The sequence below is a fragment of the Tasmannia lanceolata genome, unplaced genomic scaffold (genome assembly GCF_043159265.1).
Source record: "Tasmannia lanceolata isolate RefF3 unplaced genomic scaffold, GAP_Taslan_0.1 ptg000006l, whole genome shotgun sequence".
NCBI classification, from domain to species: domain Eukaryota; kingdom Viridiplantae; phylum Streptophyta; class Magnoliopsida; order Canellales; family Winteraceae; genus Tasmannia; species Tasmannia lanceolata.
Genome location: NW_027518683.1, coordinates 39,574,796 through 39,596,394, shown reverse-complemented (window position 1 = coordinate 39,596,394; position 21,599 = coordinate 39,574,796). Strand labels below are relative to the sequence as shown.

Sequence of the window (21,599 nt, the reverse complement as noted above, 5' to 3'; positions counted from 1 at the left end):
CAAGCCTTTGGTGACCCATACATACAGCCTCCCTCACCACACTGGCACATTCTACTTCATTGCCTTACACATGCACTACCACACACACACTCCCTACATCACTACTCAACTACATCACACACATTCATACCTCTTGTAAAGGGTTTTTACATGTTTTGTTACATTGAAATAAAGAAACAAGATGTCCTACTGGGTAAATGCCCAATGATCCCTCGGCTGAAAATCCGCTCTACATCACAACCCAAAAACTACAGCTCCATCTCTGTCAAACCAGCTCTACCAAATTCTACAAGTGCAGAGAGAGAGAGAGAGAGAGAGAGAGAGAGGATAAAAGTAGAGTGTCCGCGTGAAGGATGTTTTTTGGATCCGATTCTGGATAGAAATGGATAGAAATGGGAGGATAAGATATTTACCCAAGTCCAACATTAACCTGGGTTAATGAAATCCTTCCTCTTACGTGGGTTTTAAGTTACTCTAATTTTCAAGATTAAAACGTTAACGTGGGACAACTTCTGTCCTAAATAATTGCTCGACAAATGCTGAATAAGTGATTATTCGAGAATTAGTTTTGTCCAGAAAAACTTATCCTAAAATCAAGCAGGGAAAAACATTTATGCCCTTTTTGGATTGTAGGAATTTTCTGAAAAAGCTTGGAAAAGAAAAAATTTCTAGATTTTCTTGCTTTTTCCCGGTTTGGATTGCAGTAATTTTCCGGAAAAGAAATTTTTCCAGAATTTCCTGCTTTTTCATTGTTTGATGACATAGAAAAAACATAAGCTGAACCACAGCAATGCTAGTTTTATTTACAGGGACCTTCGATTTATAATGATACCCCTCTAAATAATTGTGCAAACGAAAATAATTTCCTAAGAAAAAATTCTCCACAAAATATGTTTTTCTTGCAATCCAAACAACACCTGAGTAAAGATACCATCAACAAACATGCCAGTGTTTTTGCATTCTAATGATGGATATGAAGCTTCTTAAGCATGGACACTGATGGGTTCAAAGCCATAGTCATACAGATGCATATAGTGACTACAAATCATTGTGGCATCTTGTGAATCAATGGAATTGGAGCATAGTTACCAAAATGTAAAATTAAGAACAAGATGATTGTGAAGCACCTTTCAAGATGTTTCGATGAAGGCGCATCAATTGAGTTTCAAATCTCTCACCCAACATGTTTCTGTAGTAATGGCGCAGCACCGGTTGCCGAACCAAATCTAAGCATACAAAATGGCAGGTTGGATACTCGTCATCCAAAACCAGGAGGCACATCTGGGTCCTCATCACTACCATCATCTTTCTGTTCATTATGCACAAGCGCAACGGCAAAGCCGGGCGGCTCACCATCACTCAGATGACCGACATCTGGAGGGTCACAGGGTTCCTTCTGTTCTTCATGGGACTGGTCATGGGATGAGACCTTGTCTTCTTCCCGACTGCCATCGGCTTGTGGACAATTGGAAAGAGAAAACCCAGATGGTTCATTAGGTTCGATAACACAAGTTGGATTTCTGTCACAAGGAGAGACTGTGAGGGAAACATTGGCTCCCATTTCAGAGAGTGGCTGGTTGGTGGGGAGGGGTAAATCATCCTGCACTTCCTTCCCTTTTGGGTTCAGAAACTTATTGTACACAGACTCTACTGTTTCTGTGATCTCATTTTTCATGCCATCGCCAGATCTGATTATATCCCATACCGCATCAGAAATCTGACTCATCACTTTACTCCTGCAGACAAATGGATATAAGCAATACTTTAAATTCGAGTGTACTAGCATGAATAAAAACACAATGCTCTCAATATATGATTTCTCTTGCGACACTCGAAGACAGAAAAACCAAGAAATCACACTTCTGAAATATTATCAACTCGAAAGTTCGCCTGTTATAGCTGAGGGTGAGTTTCAATGTCCATGGTATTGCAATTATATTTTGTTGTGCAATATTATCACAATATCATGGGCCTCCAAAGAGACCCTAAACAATCCATATAAATCATCCAAAGAAAACTTAAAACAATACATACAAATCAAAACTAGTGAAAAATACCCATTTGTGGCACAACTTCAACCCAGCCACAAATATTTGTCTCGGAAAGGGTGCATCTCGGATATTTTAATTTTTTTGTTAGTTTTTGGTTCATACCGGGAAAAACTGAAAAAAACATTTAAAATATATAAAAATATAAACTTTAAGAATAGGACATCAAATAATATCATGAATTTATCAGGATATTTTTGTGATATTTTTGGCGGTAAGAAAATAAAATACGAAGATATATTAATAATTTTTCAGAATCTTGAGAAAATCTCAAAATTTGCCGTTTTATACAAAAAATGCAAAATATCTCAATATTTTCGAAAATATCAGACATACTTGTGACTATGCTTCAACCTACCCAATCTCTTCATGAATGGCATCAGAAAGTTGTCTTGGTTTCAAGTTCTCAGCTCCTTGACGATTTAGTACTTCTGAGTGTTTCACCGCCGAAATGATGCTGTTACGCAAATCTTCCTGCAGTAGATAATAGCTCAGCAACAATCAGTCTTGAACTTAATACAAGATACTCCAATAATAAGACCTGCCGAACCAAGCAATGAAATAATAACAAAAAAAGAATTTTCATGACCAAGCCATCTGCAATAATAAGACCCTGACAACTATGCCAACATCACTGCATGGGCATTAAGAAATTTCTAACCTGTTATTTCCGATGTGTCAGCAATTTATATATGGGTGGGTTATCGGCCTTAATTGAGAGTTGAGACTATGGTGGGTGTTGAGGAACAGCAACCCAGTGTCTGCATAAATTGTTGTTTCTTGGCATCTCTAACAACCAAAAAGTATAATCTAATCTAACTACTATATATAAAGGCAAAATGATGGGTTAAGTTGTTCCAACCTTTGCCATTATTTCCGCTTGTGTCCCACTGTCATAATTCCAATTGTATCCCACATGTAAGGGCATTTGTGTCATTTACCGTTATTTCCGCTTGTGTCCCACCTTTTGATCAACACGTCAGCATTACTCTTTTACCATTAACCCTTTTGTTGATATCTAACATCTGTCTCTATGAGAAATTATTTGAGGATAAAATCGTAATCTACATACGAAAAGTACCGACACAGGGCACCTGTCTATGACAATTACGACAAAAAACTACCAAGAAGAGGTAAAGAAATATGACAATGACGAAAGAACTACTTTATATTACTCATGCAGGACACTTGCAAAATATTGATGGATTCCGGGCACCTGAAGAGGAACAACAATTATGGAAATCCCTATCGATTGGAGGGCTAGGATCAACCTACGGAAATGGTTTTACGGGCACAACCGATTGATGTAGTGTTCCATCACATGGACGGTTTAGATAAACCTATAACCCTCTATAGATCGGAGGGTTCGGATCAACCTATGGAAATTATTTTTGGGGCACAACCTTTGTAGGAAGTGGCCCATCCAAAAGAAATTTCCTTTCTTTTTATCTGGGATTTACACGTTAGCATTACTCTTTTACCATTAACCCCTTTGCTGATATCTAGCATCTATCTCTATGAGAAATTATTTCAGGGTAAAATCGTAATCTACATACAAAAAGTACCGACACAGGGTACGGGCCATACCGTACATTTTAATAGAGTGAGGAGTGCGATCATCAAAATACGGTGAGTAGTGCCATTATAAAATATGGTAGTGAGGACATTAGCACTATATATAATTTCATGCTGTCGTTGTTACTTGGATGTTCCCACGCAGGTCGGGTTCAACCCGAACCCAATTTGGGTTGGGTCGGGTTAAGCTTTTTCGCAAATCGGGTTGGGTTGGGAAAAATCAACCCCAATTGGAAATCGGGTTAGGTCGAGTTGGGCTGTTGGGCAACCCGACTCAACCCGAAACCAGAATTTGGGTTCCATCTGAAGAAGTTCTGAATATTTGTGTTTTTCTTTTTCAACATTGAAATAGTCTCCACAGTCCACAATGGACGGTTTGGATAATCCTATGGTGCGGGCCATACCGTAATTGAATAAAGTGAGGAGTGTGATCATCAAAATATAGTAGTGCAGATAATATTTCCCTTTGTTAATTGTTAGTCCCTGTTTGGTTTGGATTTTGAGAACCGATTGTGAGTTAAAAACTTATTATTGGTGACTCACTATTGGTTCTCAAAATCCAAAACAACCCGGCTTGAGTTGAGGTGGTCAACAATTGGTACCATATCAAATCGGGTCAGCCCGACCCAACCCAACCCGAATAGGGTCGGGTTGACACCCAAGTTGCACCCCTAATGATGACGAAAAAACTACTTTTCCTTATTCACTATGTGTGGGTCAAATTATAGAAATGTTGATATTACGAATGCAGGACACCTGTAAAAATATTGACGAATTTTGGTCACCTTAAGAGGAACAACAATCATGGAAACCTCTATAGATTGGAGGGCTAGGATCAGCCTATGGAAATGATTTTACGGGCACAACCTATTGATGTTGTGTTCCATCACATGGACGGTTTAGATCAACTTATGATGTGGTCTATACAATTTCAAATGGATAATTTAAATGGATAGCACGTGCATCGCACGTGCATTTTTACTAGTAAAATGAAAAGGCAAGATTTAATTTAAGGTTTTATGACCAACTGCCAATCAGCATTGATATATCCCATAGCACATTGTCATCTTGGTCAATTATCTAGCTTACATCTATATGGGTAGAGACTTTACAAAATGAATACAATGCACCTGTTAGATTTTATGCTCTGAAACTTATAAAATTAACTACACGGTGCCTTTGGTGCAAACCCGGAGGCTCGCGACTTCTACAGGAACTTTTAGGAGCTCAATGGAACCAACTTTTCACAATTCGCATAGTCATATCCACACCCCAAAATAAATGAACAAGTAATAAGTGATTTAAGAACAACATAAAGAATCATAAAACTAACTGGAAAGGGAAACCATTAATGAGAAATGTTCTATACTAAGCATGAATGCATTTAACAACCTAAATAACATAAAAATATGGAGATGTGAGGCTCAAATAATCATCTTTATTCACTGATTTATTGCTGTCCACGGGATAAAATAAAGATCTAGGGCCCCAAAGATTACTAAAAGGTGGTAAAAGGCTTAAAAAGGCTAGGGTAATCTACTAGTAAGGTTCCTAAGAGTTTCAAAGTAGCAAAAAGGCCAAGAAAAGGGCTGAAAATATGGAAAAATCTCACCGATAAACACAGCGGTCCGTTCACTTTAAATCTTGCTAGCAAAGCGGCCAAGAGAATGGGGTAGAAGCCCGTTTAGCGTTCGAAAACTCCGGAAAGCAGTGCTCCCACAAATAAATTTAAAAATATGGTTGAAGAAAGAAAATAAGAGAAGGAAATCAAGAAGAGAAGAAGATAACGAGATAAGAGTCAAGAAAGTGTGTGAAATAGAAATAGAGAGATCAAGAGGTTAGAGAAAGAGAGAGTGCAAGAGGGAGAGAAGAGAGAGACTTGGAGTGACAAAGAGAAAGGGTGCGAGAGAGAGTGAGAGGGAGAGAGGGAGTTAGGGGTGAGAAAAGAGAAACGAGAGAGGTAGAAGAGAGAGGGTGCGAGAAAGAGAGTGAGAATAGAGAGGCCCGCGGGGGAGAGATATGAGAGAAGGGGCGAGAAAAGAGAAAGATAGGAGGGAAGTGAGAGACAGATGGAGAAAGAGCGAGAAGAACAAGGGGAGGAAAGAGGGAGAACTCAACTTGTAGAAGGGAGGAAGGAGAGAGATAGTGACGCACTAGGGCGGGTTGGAGAAGGGAGGCTGTCGGCTCCTCTTTTTCTTTTCTTTCACAATGTTTCAAAACTAGGGTTTTTCTCCCCATAGCTCTTATTTATATGCTTTTGGTGGACCCTCTTTGCTAGCTCTTATATCTAAGTGAAAAGACTGCCTCGCCTTAAAACAAAGAAACACAGGTAAACTCACAAGGGGATAATAGGAAAAATCAGCTAAAAAAATTAAATAAGGATAAAGTGGTGTGCAATGGTGGGCCCTAGCTGATGTGGACATCTCCCACTTCTAGGCTAATCCAATAATGTCAAAAAAGTCCAAAGAAACTAAAACAAATAAGTGCGAACATAATAAAATGGTGATCCAACAGTCGGGTCACACCAGTTCTCCCCGAGTGGGAAGAACTCAACAGAACTTGCGATCAGCTAGAAACGGCCCCACCATCGAACAAGGTATCATCGATGTGATCCGTGGTGTGTATCCGTCGTCCATATGTCTACAGTGTCCTCGATCTGATCCTCTAAAGAAGTAGTCGCCCAAAATGGTAATGTACGCGTGTCGCCTGGCTCATGCTCTGGTGGGTCTACTCCGCCTAGTAATCGCTCTCGCCGTAAATATGCTATCGTCCAACAGCCCATACTGAAAGCCTGCTCTCTGTGACGCTGATCTGCGGCTGTTTCACCTGTCTCGCTGCTCGCATGAAACCAAGGTTTCAAATTTCGGTTTCGGAATGCATTTTGGTCCTCACCGAAACTAAAATTTCGGCTGAATTATGACGAAATCTATTCAGCGCCTATTTTTTCTCAAAATTTATTTCGACAGAAATTTCGGGATATTATTAAGAAATTATAAAAAAATCCAGATTTTTGGGTGAAATCCCTTAAATTTCGAACAAAATTTCGAGATAAACGAAATTTCAAAATTTCGGCAAAAATAAAATACAGTTTCGGGTATGATTGATTTCGGTTTCGTTATCGACCGAAACCCGAAATTTCGAATTTCGGTCGAAATTTAAAACCTTGCACGAAACCGCTCCAACAACTCTTAGTATACCTCTTTCATGTGATCCACATGAACAAGATCCTCGACTTCAGCACTGCTACACTCGGTGCAAGGTATGTGGTATGGCCCAGTAAGTGGGGAATGGCAAATCCAAGGATGGCTTCAAAGGGTAATGGGGATCTACCAATGGTACTACCAAAGGAACTGTGATATACGAGTCCTGCTTGAGGTAGAAACATGTTCCATTGATGGTGTAACTTGCTAGTTAAAAATTTAGGTAAATCCCATACGCTGCAACTAACCATTTCTGTTGGTCCATTTGTATGGGGATGGAAAACACTACTGACATGAAACCTATCAACAAGGATAACGATGAACTCATAACTCCTAACAGTCTCGATGATAGAGGAACCTATGACTGAATTTGCTTCCTTATGAGCGCACTCGAACGGAGAAGAATGAGTGAGGAATAGTGCCAATGACTTACTTTTGGGTAAAGCACCCTCTTTGATTGGAACACTTGCCGTTGGTACATCCCTAGACGGCTTCAGAGGGTCCTTCACAGGACTTAGCATGATACGAGTGCCGTCTTTCATGAAGGAGTACGTATTTCGCTCCCCTTCATGCGTGGTCTTTCGGTCATACTGCCAGGGACGCCCTAGCAAGATATGACACACCTCTAAAGGAGCTACATCGCACCAAATTGCGTCTTTGTAAACATTTCCAATGGAAAAGTTCTCAAAACTTCTGGATGTGACAGGAACTTCAACTCCTCCATTAAACCATGCAATGTTGTATGGTCGAAGAAGCTTTTCCGTCTTCAATTTCAATCGATCGATCATCAACTGGGAGACAAGATTCTCCGTACTTCCACTAACAACTATGATGTTGCAAAGCTTTCCTCCTGAAGTGCACGTGGTGTGGAAAATGTTGCTTCGCAACCATCGTCTGAAAGGAGATGGAACTCTGAATCTGATACCTCAGCCCGCAGATTATATTGAGTAGTGGCCATCTCATCATCCTCTACAAGACTGTTGCGAGCCGTCAAAAGGTGGAATTCCTCCGTGTATTCCTCACGGATCTTCGTGTATTCCTCATCGTTTTCTACACTATATCCATTAGGTGATCCCTTTCCCTTGATCCCTAGTGCTTTTGGCTGTGCACCTGTTTTGTTCACAAATTAGCTCTGGACTTGACAAACTGGATCCTCGAGCTGAGAAATGTATCTTTTTGGGTTACTCTTGTACTCAAAAAAAGATACATGTGTTATAGTCCTCGACTGCGGAAAACCTTCGTTTTTGCAGATGTCACTTTCTTTGAGGATACTCCCTATTCTTTTGATCATCCTACAGCTCTAGTTGAGATGCCCAATCTTCTACTTCCGCTACTGTTTAGTCCTCAGGAGACTGCTCGGGAAACTACTCCAATGACGACTCCTACATAGACTACAGTAGGGCTTACTACCACTGAGCCGAACGTCTACACACGTGGATCACGTCATGGTGTTCTTCCCAGTGCTAGGCCATCATCTCCGCCCACATATCTTCTTCCTCAATAGGATGATTCTCCATTAGGTACTTCTCCTACTATATTTGATTCTCCTATCGCTTCTCACACTCGCTCACACTCTAGCACTACTGCGCATCTTATTTTACAATTTGTTCATATGACCATCTTTCACTATCGTTTCACTCATTTGTCTCTAGTGTGTCTACTCTTTCTGCGTCTAAGACAGTTTCAGAGGCTCTTGCTCATCCTGGTTGGCGGGCTGTCATGGAGGCAGAGATGGTGGCTCTCCATTATAATAAAACGTGTCAACTTGTTCCTCTTCCCCGTGGAGTACAGCCTGTTGGGTGCAAATGGGTCTTTACTATTAATTACCATCCTGATGGGACCGTTAAACCTCTCAAAGTATGCCTTGTGGCCAAAAGGTTACACTTAGACAACCAACAATCAAATGAATGGTTTAGATCATCCAAAAACTGTGGGCCCCACGATGTTTTTGGTCGACGGAATCGGTCGACCATATATATATATATATATAGAGAGAGAGAGAGAGAGAGGAATGCTAGGGTCAAGCGGTTAAAGAGCCGCTTGAACCTACTGGGGTTGCTATTGGATAAAAATCCTCCATGTCTGCATTCATTGATATCCAAAATCCATCTATTAACTACGGTGAGAAGAGATTCCCTAATTAGTCGGTCGCATTACTTTTTCTCTTTGTTTGGTTTCTCTCTTTAATGAGTTACCATATTTAACGCTACTAATCGCATTTTTTTCATTTCCACTACTTTTTATCTTTAATGGCGCTAGCCTGGCATTGTTTTAGTGCACGCAAAACCAATTAAAGATACTAAGAACGAAAACTGAAAACTACAGTGCGAGCGAAGAATACGAATGAGAGGAATAGATTGAAGAATCTAGAGGATGACGGAGGAGAAGAAAGAAATCTAGAAGATGGAGGAAAAGAAACAAAATATGCAGGTAAAAGATATGAATCCAAGGAATTCCATGGGTAAAATTTCGCTCCCAAGGGAACTAAGACAACCATCAAAATTGTGGCTGTCAAATGGGCAGTGGGAAAACAATGAAGCAATGGTCTGGATTGACAGTGAAGTTGATTTCTGATTTTGTGATAAGAAATTATATGGTGCCTGCTCGGGCATGCACATGCCGCAACACCCCCACAAAAAAACAAAAAAACAGTGGAGCCCACATTTTTGGGTGATCCAAACCTTTCATTTGTTGGACCCTGATGTAGATAGGGTGGGCCCAGAAAGTCTTCTTGATTGGATAATCCTAGTCCTCCGATCTGTTGAAATTTTTATATTGTGCCGTCCATTTTAAACTTCCTCAAATCAAAGGGTTAGGAACATCCTATGGAGAAGGTTTTCTTTCTCGGCCCACCCTATCTACATCAGGCCCGACAAATGAACGGTTTGGATCACCCAAAAAAAGTGGGCACCGCTGTTTTTTAAGGTGAGAGAGAGATGTGTTTTTTGTAGTTGACTAAAATAGCAGGTAACCCACTGATATTTTAAAGATCCTGAATTGGTGATGGGTGTAATTTTGATGGTTGTTATAAGGGTAGTTTTGGTAAATTAAGGAAAGAAGCATCAAATGGGTGTGTAATTTTGATGGTTGTTATAAGGTTATTTTTTGGTAAATTAAGGAAGGAAAAGCATCAAAATATCACTGGTCGCACCAAGAAAAGCATTGAAACGAAGAAAACGCAATTAATAGCGTTAAAAAGTAATTCATTAAGGAGGGAAACAAACAAAAAAAGGAGTGCAACCAACTAAATCGGGATTCTTAGTTAATAGAAGGATTTTGGATATCGAATGCCAACATGGAGGATTTTTATCTAATAGCAACCCCAGTAGGTTCAAGCGGCTCTGTGTGTGTGTGTGTGTGTGTGTGTGTGTGTGTGTGGGGTGGGGGGGGGGGAATGGTTTGTGAGTAGCTGCTCAGATAAGCTTATCTGAGCAGACCTTACAAACAATTGTGGGGGGGGGGGGGGGGGGCACATTGTTTGGATGATCCAAAGCATTCATTTGATAGGCCCTCATATAGGTAGGGTGTGCCCAAAAAATCAGCTCCATAGGATCATCGCAACCCTACAATTTGTGAAGTTAAAAATGGACGTGTATAAACCTTCACAAATTTGTCCATATTTTGCCTCCACAGTTTGAAGGGTTAGGATGATCCCATGGAGCTGATTTTTTGGGCACACCCTATCTATATGAGGGCCTATCAAAGGAATGCTTTAGATCATCCAAACAATGTGGCCCCCATTGTTTGTGAGCTCTGCCCAGATAAGCTTATCTGAGCAGCTGCTCACAAATCATTTCCTCTCTCTCTCTCTCTCTCTCTCTCTCTCTACATACATATATATATATATATATATATATATATATATATATATATATTTGTGTGTGTGTGTGAAGGAATCTTACAATTTAAGGTTCGATACGATTCGACGCCAATTGCGACTTATGATTCGATTTCTATTTTCAAAGCATTACTTGGAAGCACCCAACTCAACTCAACTCAAAGCCTTTGTCCAAAACTAGTTGGGGCCGGCTAATGAATCCTTTAGAAAATTTACATGAAGAAGGTGAAAGGATCTACCCGGCTCAAATTGACTAAGTCTAATCCTGACACTAGTTGGGTTCATCTACATAATCATGTTCTTCCATTCTCTCCTATCGAAGGTCATGTTCCTAACCATCAAGTCTTTCCTCACTGTTTCAACCCAAGTTGTTTTCGGTCTGCCCCTACCTCTTTTTACTCCATCAACCTGGCACGAGTCACTTCTTCTCACTGGAGCATCTAAAGGCCTATGTTGGATAGGCTCAAACCATCTTAAGCGGTGTTCTTTCATCTTATCCTCAATTGGTGCCACCCCCACCTTTTAACAGATGTCTTCATTTTTAATTTTATTTAACCTTATGTGGCCGTACATCTATCTAAGCATCCACATCTCCGCTACACTCATCTTATGCACATGCTGCTTCTTGATGGCCCAACATTCTGAGTCATACAACATGGTTGGCCTCATAACTGTCTTATAAAACTTTCCCTTCAACTTGGTAGGTATTTTATGGTCACACAGAACTCCTGAAGCATGCTTCCACTTCAATCAACCTGCTCTTATTTTGTGGTTAACATCCTCTTCAATCTCTCCTTCCTTAGTTAGGATTGAACCAAGATAGAGAAAGATATCCCGCTTAGGTACCTCCTGTCCAGTCATATTTACTACATCGTCGCCGTACCTTCTTACATTACTAAAGTTACACTCCATATACTGTCTTTTTTTTATATTGGTATCCATGTACTTTGTCTTAGTCCTGCTTAGTCTAAAACCTTTGGATTCCAAAGTGGTTTTCCATAACTCTAACTTAGCATTAACTCCTACTTTAGTTTCGTCAATTAATATTGTCATCTGCAAATAACATACACCACGGCACCTCATCCTGGATACCCTCAATAAGTTCATCTATAACCAGCGTAAAAAGATAAGGGCTTAGAGCCAATCCTTGGTGAAACTCACTAGACGTGCCGTTTGTAGTTCTGACACTAGTCACTGCTCCATCGTACATATCCTTAATCATATCAACATATTTAGTAGGCACTTTTTTCCTTTCAAGGACTGACCACATAACATTCCTGAGAACCCTATGATATGCTTTCTCCAAATCAATGAAAAGCATATTAAGGTCCTTTTTATTTTCTCTAAATCTCTCCATTAACCTCATAATCAAGAAGATAGCTTCCATAGTTGATCGTCCGGGCATGAAGCCAAACTGATTCTTTGGCACCTTAGAATTCTAAGGTAGATATAACAGTCCAAACCCTGAAGTTTCTATGTCTTTCTTATTGTTAATGCAACCTCTCGGTAATGTTCTTGAAATTTTGATTAGATCTAGGCTGTTAGATTTATTCGACAATTCCTAGGTGTTTCCAAGCTTCTAAGAGTTATTAGTAACTAACCACAACCAGTCCACATTGAGCCATATTTCAAATCCTACAAAACTCAACCCATTTTTCCCAAAACATTACCTACGACCATTTGATTACCCTGGATTCAGATCCTAGAATTTTCGATTTAAAATACCTCCCATATCATCCTAAATCAGGGCCCACATACCATGAATAAAAGCACACTAATTTAGGACACAATCTTTCCGAGAACAAGCCTAAGCCAACGCCTAACACTTTAGCAAAAATTTCAAACAGAACCCCTACCAAACTTATCAGCAAGAAACCCAACAAAGCCTCTGCGCCATCTTTTTTGGAAACGAAGAATTAAGAAAGGTCACCACACTCTTATCCAGTTACTTCCAGTAACAAAACTCCGCAAAAATAGGGGGAGACCATTGTTGTTTGTTTTGGAAATAAAAGGGTATGAGATATTTACCACTCTCAGCAAGTGGTTGGAATCAAAGTTATGAAATAGACCCCCACACTCATTACAAGTGGTGTAAGGTGCCTCAAATGCAAGGATCAGAGGTCTTACACCTCAAATGCAAGGATCAGAGGTTGAATAATCTGATCTAAGAGATTGGAGAACAAAACATCAACGAATATAGAAGGATATAAAAAAAGGTGTTCATCTGCTCTGTATGTGGCCAATGTTGAGGATAAACTCTGTCACGATTCTAATTAACTTGTCAATAATCCCACCTTTACAATTATTAACCCCCTTATAAACAAGCCCTAATGACACTAACAGCCATCGACCACACATATTATCTAAAGTGAGAAGAAAATAAAATATTCAAATTCTAAGCAACAAATTTAAACACAAATTAACTGAATATGATAAGTTTCTGGGCTGAAATTCGGAAATAGACTCTAATCCAACTGAAAATACATACTCTCTCCTCGTAAAATAAAGCAAGAAGGGTATTTTGAAGGACAGAAGGAGCATCCATTCGTTATTTAATAACTTTGTTGTGTTCTTAAATCTATAAGAAGGATTTGGGAGATTGCAAGTACTTCTTGCGAACTTAAAAATTACACAAAAAAGGAGATAATAGGGAGAGAAAAATCATTGCAAAAACTTTCGCAAAATTATTTTTTTTGCCAGCTGAACCAGATTTTTTTGTTAGGTTTTATAATAGTATCTAACCTCGCACAGAAGTTGGAAAGCGGCTAGATCACCCACGTATTGGTAATTTGATGTGGTTATTGAGTATGACAAAGACCGGGTATGAGTTGCATTAAGAATTGGCAGTAAATACAATGTATTTCAATATTTCCCCAGCAACAATAATGTCAAATATGTATACTTTTTTAAAAAAATATCACAAATTTGACTTTCTATTCAGCTAGTACGACCACCCGAAATTCTAAACTATTGTTGGGTCTACAATTTAAAAGCTGGAAGGTCTTCAGCTGAAACCTTGAGAAAGGAAGAGGGGTGACGAAAAGGTATTTTCAAAAAAGAAAAGAAAAAAGAAGTATATATCTGACTGTCATCTGGATGTATTGTTTATATCATATTAATTTGAATATAAGTTTGTGTGTAGCCTGGATGTATTTCTTATAGCATACTCATTCAAATACATGAGTTATTTACTTCAATTTTTTTGAGGTATCCGAGTACCATAACTCTTGTTGGAATATGTAACTTGCCTAAGGGCATTTAGGACTTTGTACATCCCTTTATGTTTTAGTATAAAGATATGAGTCAGGGGGAGATAACCCTAACTCATTTTATTTTCTCTGTCTAAACTTTCGCCTAACATGGTATCAGAGCCTTAGGGTTTTCTGATCCCTAGGGTTCTCTATCGGCCTTCATCTTCTCCGCCACCCCCCACCCCCCTCGCTGCGAAACCCAACTCTGGGCCAAGTTTCATCCGAGGCACACCGGCACGCTGTTTTTTTTCCCTCCTGAGAAGGAGTCGTTCCCTCCGAGCCACGTTTCTCCTCCCCCGCGCATAGTTCCTGGTCCTGTACCCCCGTGCAGCAACCCCCAAAACATTTTCCACACAGGGTGAAAATTATTTTCCAAGAACGAGGACTTGCACCCCCCAAAATTTTCCAGGAAAATATTTTCTGACCCCCCCCCCCCCCCCCCCCCAAAATCACTTTCCTTGAAATAAGTTTCCAGGCTGTGTTTCGCCTCGCACAGCCCCCAATTCCTAGGTTTGCTGGTAAGCCTCACACCCCAAGTTTTTCAACCCCCATCATTTTTCCTCCTCTTCCTTTCATCCCTTGGTAAACCCTACCACTCTTTTCTCCTTGTTATTATGTGTTAGATTTTCATCTCTTACTCTTACCCTACTTTGATTCTAGTTTGTCTTTGCGGCTCCCCTCTGTGCCTTATGGCTTCCCTCTTGTCAAGCTTTGTCGATGCCCGTCATTCTTGGAGCCGCGTCTAGCTTTCTTGGCGTATCCTAGTTTGCCCACCTATTTTGTTATCTCCTGTTATTCGTCTTGGTTTGGATTATCTGTTTCTTTCTTGCTTGTTGTTATGGAGGAGGTGCTTGACAATCCTTCCACAGGAGTGGCTCCTGGTGTTCGTCCGACACCCTCTTTGGCGTCTTCTTCGTCATCATCTCTCTCTGTGGATGGATCATTCCACTGTTAAGTTGGATGGGGCAAACTACGTTACTTGGAAAGCAGCCGTCGAGAAGTATCTTATTGCCCGTGGGAAAGCCCACGTCATTCGTCGTGATCCTCTTCCTACGACGGATCCCACCTTTGATCGATGGGAACAGGAGGATGCTCTTGTTTGTACCCTTCTGTCGCAGAGTATGGCCCCTCACGTCTTTGGGCCCCTGATGCTTCTGCCTACTGCGAAACGGATCTGGGATCAGGTTACTCTTCTTTACTCTGGCGTGGCAAACATTAGTCGGATCTGCTCTACCTATTCTGAGTGGGTGTGTTTCCGCCGTGATGATCTTCCTCTTGCCACTCATTACAGCCAATTCGTTGGCCTCTGTCAGCAGCTTGATGTTTACATGCCGCTTACCACGGATCTCACAGAGGCTGCCCGTCAGAGGGATCAGATCCGTGTTGTGCAGTACCTTGAGAGTTTGGGTCCAGAGTACATGCATCTTCGTTAGCAGATTATCGGTTCTGGTGCTATTCCTTCCCTTACTGAGGTTTACTCCCGCGTCCAGCAGTGCTCCCTGGTGATCCAATGATATCTGTTTCTATTGATGGTTCTGCTCTCGCGACCTATGATGGCAGTACTCGCCCGCCTCGTGGTGGAGCCTCCTCTGGTCGTGGTCGTGGCCGTGGTCGTGCCGGCCGTGGTGGTGGTCGTTCTGGTGGTGGACGTGGCCGTTCTTTTTGCACTCACTGTCAGCGCGAGGGATATTATATTGACCATTGCTATACCCTGCATCCCGAGCTTCGTCAGGCACGCTCGGCTCACATGGGTGCTACTACTGCTTCGGCTTCAGATTGCGCTCCCTCTGCTTTTGTTCCTCCACCAGCTGATTCCACCTATACATTATCCCGTGCCGATTATGAGGAGTTCCAGCGCCTGCGGCTCAGTTCTCGTCTTCCCTCTGCAGGTTTCGCCCAGCCAGGTAGTTCACCCACTACCCTTCTATCTAGCTCAGGGTCATGGATCATTGACTCTGGCGCATCCAATCACCTGACTGGTAACTCTTCTCAGCTTCATTCTTTTGGCTCTTTCTCGTCTCCCTCTCAGTCTATCACCCTTGCTGATGGGTCTACTACACCTATCACTGGTGTTGGTCATATCTCCCCTCATCCTGCTCTTACCTTATCTTCTGTTTTATGTGTACCAAAATCACCATTTAGTTTACTTTCAGTTAGCCAAATTACTAAATCTCTTCACTGTTCTGTCTCATTTTTCCCATCTTACTGTTTATTCCAGGATCTCTCGACTGGGAAGACGATTAGAACGGGTCGTAAGGTAGATGGACTCTATCGTCTTGATTGCCGGCCGCCTACTGTCTTACATAGCTCTGTGGATACATTTCAGTGGCATTGTCGCCTGGGGCATCCTTCACTTCAGCGGCTGCAGCAGACTTCTCTGGTTCCCGGACCTTTTTCTAGTTTTCAGTGCGAGTCCTGTGAACTCGGGAAACACCGTCGTGTGTCGTTTCCGTCCCGGATGATTAGTCGAGTGTCTAGTCCAATTGAATTAGTCCATTCTGATGTATGGGGACCCTCTAGGGTCGCGTCTACTACTGGCTTTCGGTATTTTATTGTGTTTATTGATGACTTCTCACGCATGACCTGGTTATATTTACTGAAGAGTCGATCCGACGTGTTCTTTGCCTTTCGCACATTTCATTCTGAAATTAAGAATCAATATAATTGCAATATTAAATGTCTTCGTACTGACAATGCTATAGAATATTTTTCTGATACTAATGGCTTTCAATCCTATCTCTCCCAACATGGGATTTTACATCAGTCTTCATGTGCGTACACCTCTCAACAGAATGGTGTTGCTGAGAGGAAACTTCGTTGTTTGCTTGAAGTAGGTCGCACTCTTCTTTTTCAGATGAGTGTTCCTAAGGCATACTGGAGTGATGCCCTTCTCACGGCGTGTTTCTTAGCAAATCGCCTTCCTTCCTCTGTCTTAGAGGGTGCCTCTTCTTTCGTGATTTTATCTCCTAGTAAGGAACAGTTTCCTCTGACACCTCGTGTATTTGGATGCGTTTGTTTTGTTCATCACCTTGGACCTGGCCGTGACAAACTCGATCCCCGGTCTGAGCGTTGTGTCTTTCTGGGGTATTCCCGTACGCAGAAAGGCTATCGTTGCTATAGCCCTCGTCTGCGTCGCTGGTTTGTCTTAGCCGATGTTACGTTCTTTGAGTCTGAGGCATTCTTCCAACATGACGCGGCATCTTTCACCCCTTCTCTCGAGTCCGAGGTCTTGCTTCCCTTACCAGATCTACCTGCTTCTCTTCCGTCATCTCCTATTTCCGTGCGGCCAGCTTTTGCAGCTTCTACTTCTTCTGCCACGTTGGAGAAGCCAGCTCCACCTAAAATTACACAGCAGTATCAGCGGCGCCAAGTTATAGATAGGTCTCTTCTACCTCCTCTCGCACAATCATCTTCTGAGCCGATGATCCCTCTCTCCCACTCTCAGGTATCTTCTCTTCCGCCTTCCTCTGTTGTTTCTGATTCTCCTATTGCATCTCGTACGAGATCCCGTTCCACTGCCCATCCTATTTCGAATTTTGTTTCTTATGATAAGCTCACCAGTACCTTCCAGAGCTTTGTTTCATCCTTGTCTTCTATGTCTTTACCACAGTCAGTGGCTGAGGCTCTTGACCATCCTGGCTGGCATGATGCTATGAACCTAGAAATGGGCGCTCTTCATAGTAATGATACATGGGATCTGGTTTCTCTACCCCCTGGTGCCCGTCCTGTTGGTTGTCGGTGGGTTTTCTCCATCAAATACCTCCCTGATCGTACTGTCGAGCGCTTAAAAGCACGGTTAGTCGCGAAAGGATACACTCAGACTTTTGGTGTTGACTACACTGAGACCTTCAATCCCGTTGCGAAAATTCCCTCTGTCTGTGTGCTCCTGTCTCTAGCTGTTAATCATAGCTGGCCCCTTCATCAGCTGGATGTGAAGAATGCCTTCCTCCATGGCGACCTGACTAAGGAGGTGTATATGGAGCAACCACCAGGGTTTGTTGCTCAGGGGGAGACTTCCTCCTACGTGTGTCGCCTACGCAAGTCACTCTATGGCCTCAAACAATCTCCGCGTGCGTGGTTTAGGAGATTCAGTGAGGCAGTCATGCGCTTTGGCATGAAACAATGCGCAGTGGATCACTCAGTCTTCAGTTATCACTCTTCAGCTGGGTGTATTTTGTTGATAGTTTATGTGGATGACATAATCATCACAGGGAGCAATTCACAAGGTATACAACGTTTGAAAACCTAACGTACACATAGCACATAACAAACACATGTCAACTATTTATAGATATCTTCTTGTGCTATTGAAATAAGCAAGCAATGGACCATGAATTGTACAGCAACATCGCTTTTTCTATAAATAAATAGGATTTTATGAAATAAGGCAACAAAAATACAATATGTGCAACTGAAAGAGCGTGACAAGGTCATGTGATCAAAATAAAAGGGTTAAATCACTGTAACGTGCTAAAGAGTTCAAAAATTTACCTGAAAATGCTAGTTGTTTTAAAAACCCGTATAAGTGTTATTTTTGCAGAAAAATAGAATTCAAGGATGAAAATGCCCTTAGCTTCGAGTAACTCATTTTTTACTTCCAGTTTTGACTTCTAGTACCTATTTTGGCTTCGAGTAATTTTTTTTTAGCTTTGAATAACTCATTTTTAGCTTCAAGTAACTCATTTTTAGCTTCGACTAACCTATTTTTCGCTTCGGCTAATCATTTTTTGCTTCAACTTTTTTGGCTTTGAGCAACTTATTTTGGATTCGAATAAAATATTTTTGGCTTCGACTAAGCATTTTTTACTTCAACTAACATATTTTTGGCTTCGACTAACTTTTTTTGCTTCGAGTAACCTTTTTTACTTCGACTGACCTATTTTTGGATTTGCCTAAGGATTTATTACTTCGACTAACATATTTTTTGCTTCGACTAAGCATTTTTGGCTTGGGCTAACCTATTTTGGCTCCGACTAAGCATTTTTTTAGCTTCGACTAACTTTTTTTAGCTTCAAGTAATCTATTTTGGCTTTGAGTAACTCATTTTTGACTTCGACTAACATATTTTTGGCTTCGATTAAACTTTTTTTTGGCTTCGAGTAACTCATTTTTTGCTTCGAGTAACTCATTTTTAGCTTCGAGTACCTATTTTGGCTTCAACTAAGCATTTTTGGCTTCGACTGAGCACTTTTGGCTTTGACTGAGCACTTTGGCTTTGACTAACCTATTTTTGGCTTTGATTAAGTATTTTTTTGCTTAGAATAATCTATTATCCCTTTGACTAAGCAATTTTGGCTTTGACTATTCTATTTTATCTTTGGCTAAAGCTGTTGGTCGGAGTAAAAAATGCTTAGTCGAAGCCAAAAACTACTTATTCGAAGCCAAAATTGCTTATTCGAAGCCAAAATAGGTTACTCGAAGCCAAAATAGGTTAGTCGAAGCCAAAATTGCATAGTCGTAGCCAAAATTCTGTGTTGCATGAATTCTTTGCCCCCTATGCCGAATCCGTATCGACACGTCTCCACACGCGAATCGGACATGGATTCACGTGGGACACACCCGGATTCTTGGCGTAGCCGTGTCTTGCACGAATCCTGTTTTTTCGGGCGAATCCGGTTCACCATTGTCTCTTTTAAAATGTGAATCCTGTATATTTTCCCTTTAAACATGTTTCCTTCTTAACTTTTTTTTATATGAAAGCCCAACCCATACTCTTTTAAAAAAACCCTAGCGCCTCGACCCCTGAACATCGATCCCACTTCCTTCCTTCTTCTTCGTCTCTCTTTTAATAATAACTCTAACGCCTCAACCCTTCATCCTCAATTTTTTCATAAATACATATACATACATACATACATACATACATACATACATATATATATATATATATATATATATATATTTAAAATTTTAATTTTAAATTTTTAATATTTTATTTTATTTAAAAATTACCGAATCTGAATCCTACTATTTGGGGTTTGCCGAATCCGACACCTCGACTCTGTGTTGGATTCAGACAAAGATGTTTATTTGAAGCCAAAGATGCTTATTCAAAGCCTAAACTAGCTTAGTCGAAGCCAAAATTGCTTAGTCAAGGCCAAAGTAGGCTAGTCAAAGCTAAAAATAGCTTAGTTGAAGCCAAAAATCAAATGCTTAGTCGAAGCCAAAAATAGGTTTGTCAAACCCAAGATTGCTTAGTCGAAGCCAAAAATAGGTTATTCGAAGAAAAAAAAAGCTTAATTGAAGCCAAAAATATGTGAGTCGAAGTAAAAAAATGCTTAGTCGAAGCCAAAAATAGTTTACTCGAATCCAAATAGGTTACTCGAAGCCAAAAAAAAGTTATTCAAAGCCAAAATAGGTTGTGAAAGCCAAAAATGAGTTACTCGAAGCCAAAATTGAGTTACTCACAAAAAAAAGTTAGTCGAAGCCAATAATAGGTTAGTTGAAGTAAAAAGTGCTTAATCAAAGAGAAAAACAGTTTACTCGAATCCAAAATAGGTTATTTGAAGCAGGAAGAAAAGAAAAAAAAAAGTCAGTCGAAGCCAAAAATGAGTTACTCGAAGCCAAAACAGGTACTCGTGATTTACCCAAATAAAAACTCCAATTAACTAAGGCCATCTTCGCTTTGGATTATGAAAACTAATAGTGCGTCCCAAAACTACAAAATAATTGAGTAGTGAGTACAATCATCAGTTTTGGAACACATAATCGATTCTCATAATCCCAAAACATAAAAACAAAAAAAGGGCCTAGGGCTCCTAATCTCTTCCAAAGGACCCAAATCTCCTCCAAAGAATTCTCAACAAATGGGTGAATTTTGAAGTTTACACTTGCAATTTGGGCCTTTTTATAGGTCTCAGTTCATACTCCAAAATGCTTCAAACTACAATTTGGCTGCACATCCAAATGGAACCTACAGAAGTCAATTGCAACGTGGGTGCATCGATACAGCACGAAGCTAGGTAGATACTCAAATGCATTGGAGTATCTACCTAGCTTGCCTATCTAATGGATGTCTGTCTATTCATCCATATATTTATTTATTGAAACGAACCCTAGAAAGAAGAGTTCAGTTTGATATGAGAGAGAGAGAGAGACAGAGAGAGAGAGAGAGAAGGGACTGACATTGTCTTTGAGCTTGCGAATGATCTTGAGACGGAGGTTGTCGAAATCTCCATCGTCTTTGAGCTTTCCGATCACCTCCTCCTCGGTGATCTCCTTCGTGCTCCCGCTCTCCTCCATTTTGTATTTTTTCGTTGCTTTGGCGTAGTCCCTACTCTCTAGAGCAGACAAGCATGAACCCGGTACTTAATTGGAATTGACAGTTTGGTATGCCGCGGGTTATTATTATAGTGGTTCCATCTTTCCCACAGTCAAGTAAAATGGACTCGCCATAGCAATGGACAGGGGTGCAACATGGGTCGGGCTCAACCCGAACCCGATGGGTTTCAACCGATTTTGGCTTGGGTTGGATTGGCATTTCCTCGGGTTGGGTTGGGTTGGGTTGGGTTGGGTTGGGTTTGGTTGCGTTGGGTTTAACACAATATAGTTTCGGGTTGGGTTATGGACCTATGGTTGAGGTCTTGGCAAGCCGACCTCTCAACCCGACCTCCGTCCTCTAATTTTATCTTGATTTTCTTTGGGTTATTCTTTTTTCTTTTATTTTTTCTATTAGGCCCAAGGTGAA

At 40.8% G+C, this 21,599-nt stretch overlaps 1 protein-coding gene across 1 annotated transcript; it reads right to left on the bottom strand.

Annotated features, from left to right (window-relative positions):
* Nucleotides 1–844: 844 nt before the first annotated feature.
* On the bottom strand, nucleotides 845–21,216 carry LOC143878594 (uncharacterized). The gene is made up of 3 exons (XM_077380867.1): nucleotides 21,038–21,216; nucleotides 2,407–2,522; nucleotides 845–1,736 (listed from the first exon to the last, which is right to left on the bottom strand). The coding sequence occupies exons 1-3, from the start codon at nucleotides 21,152–21,154 to the stop codon at nucleotides 1,259–1,261; spliced, it is 711 nt and encodes a 236-aa protein (XP_077236982.1). The 5' UTR covers nucleotides 21,155–21,216; the 3' UTR covers nucleotides 845–1,258.
* Nucleotides 21,217–21,599: the final 383 nt, after the last annotated feature.

Excerpts from the sequence above, each read along its gene's own strand:
- LOC143878594 (XM_077380867.1), bottom strand. The coding sequence starts at position 21,154 with ATGGAGGAGAGCGGGAGCACGAAGGAGATCACCGAGGAGGAGGTGATC. Across the intron at positions 2,523-21,037 it reads TTCGCAAGCTCAAAGACAAT|GAAGATTTGCGTAACAGCAT; the intron begins GTCAGTCCCTTC and ends TATCTACTGCAG. Across the intron at positions 1,737-2,406 it reads GCCATTCATGAAGAGATTGG|GAGTAAAGTGATGAGTCAGA; the intron begins GTAGGTTGAAGC and ends ATTTGTCTGCAG.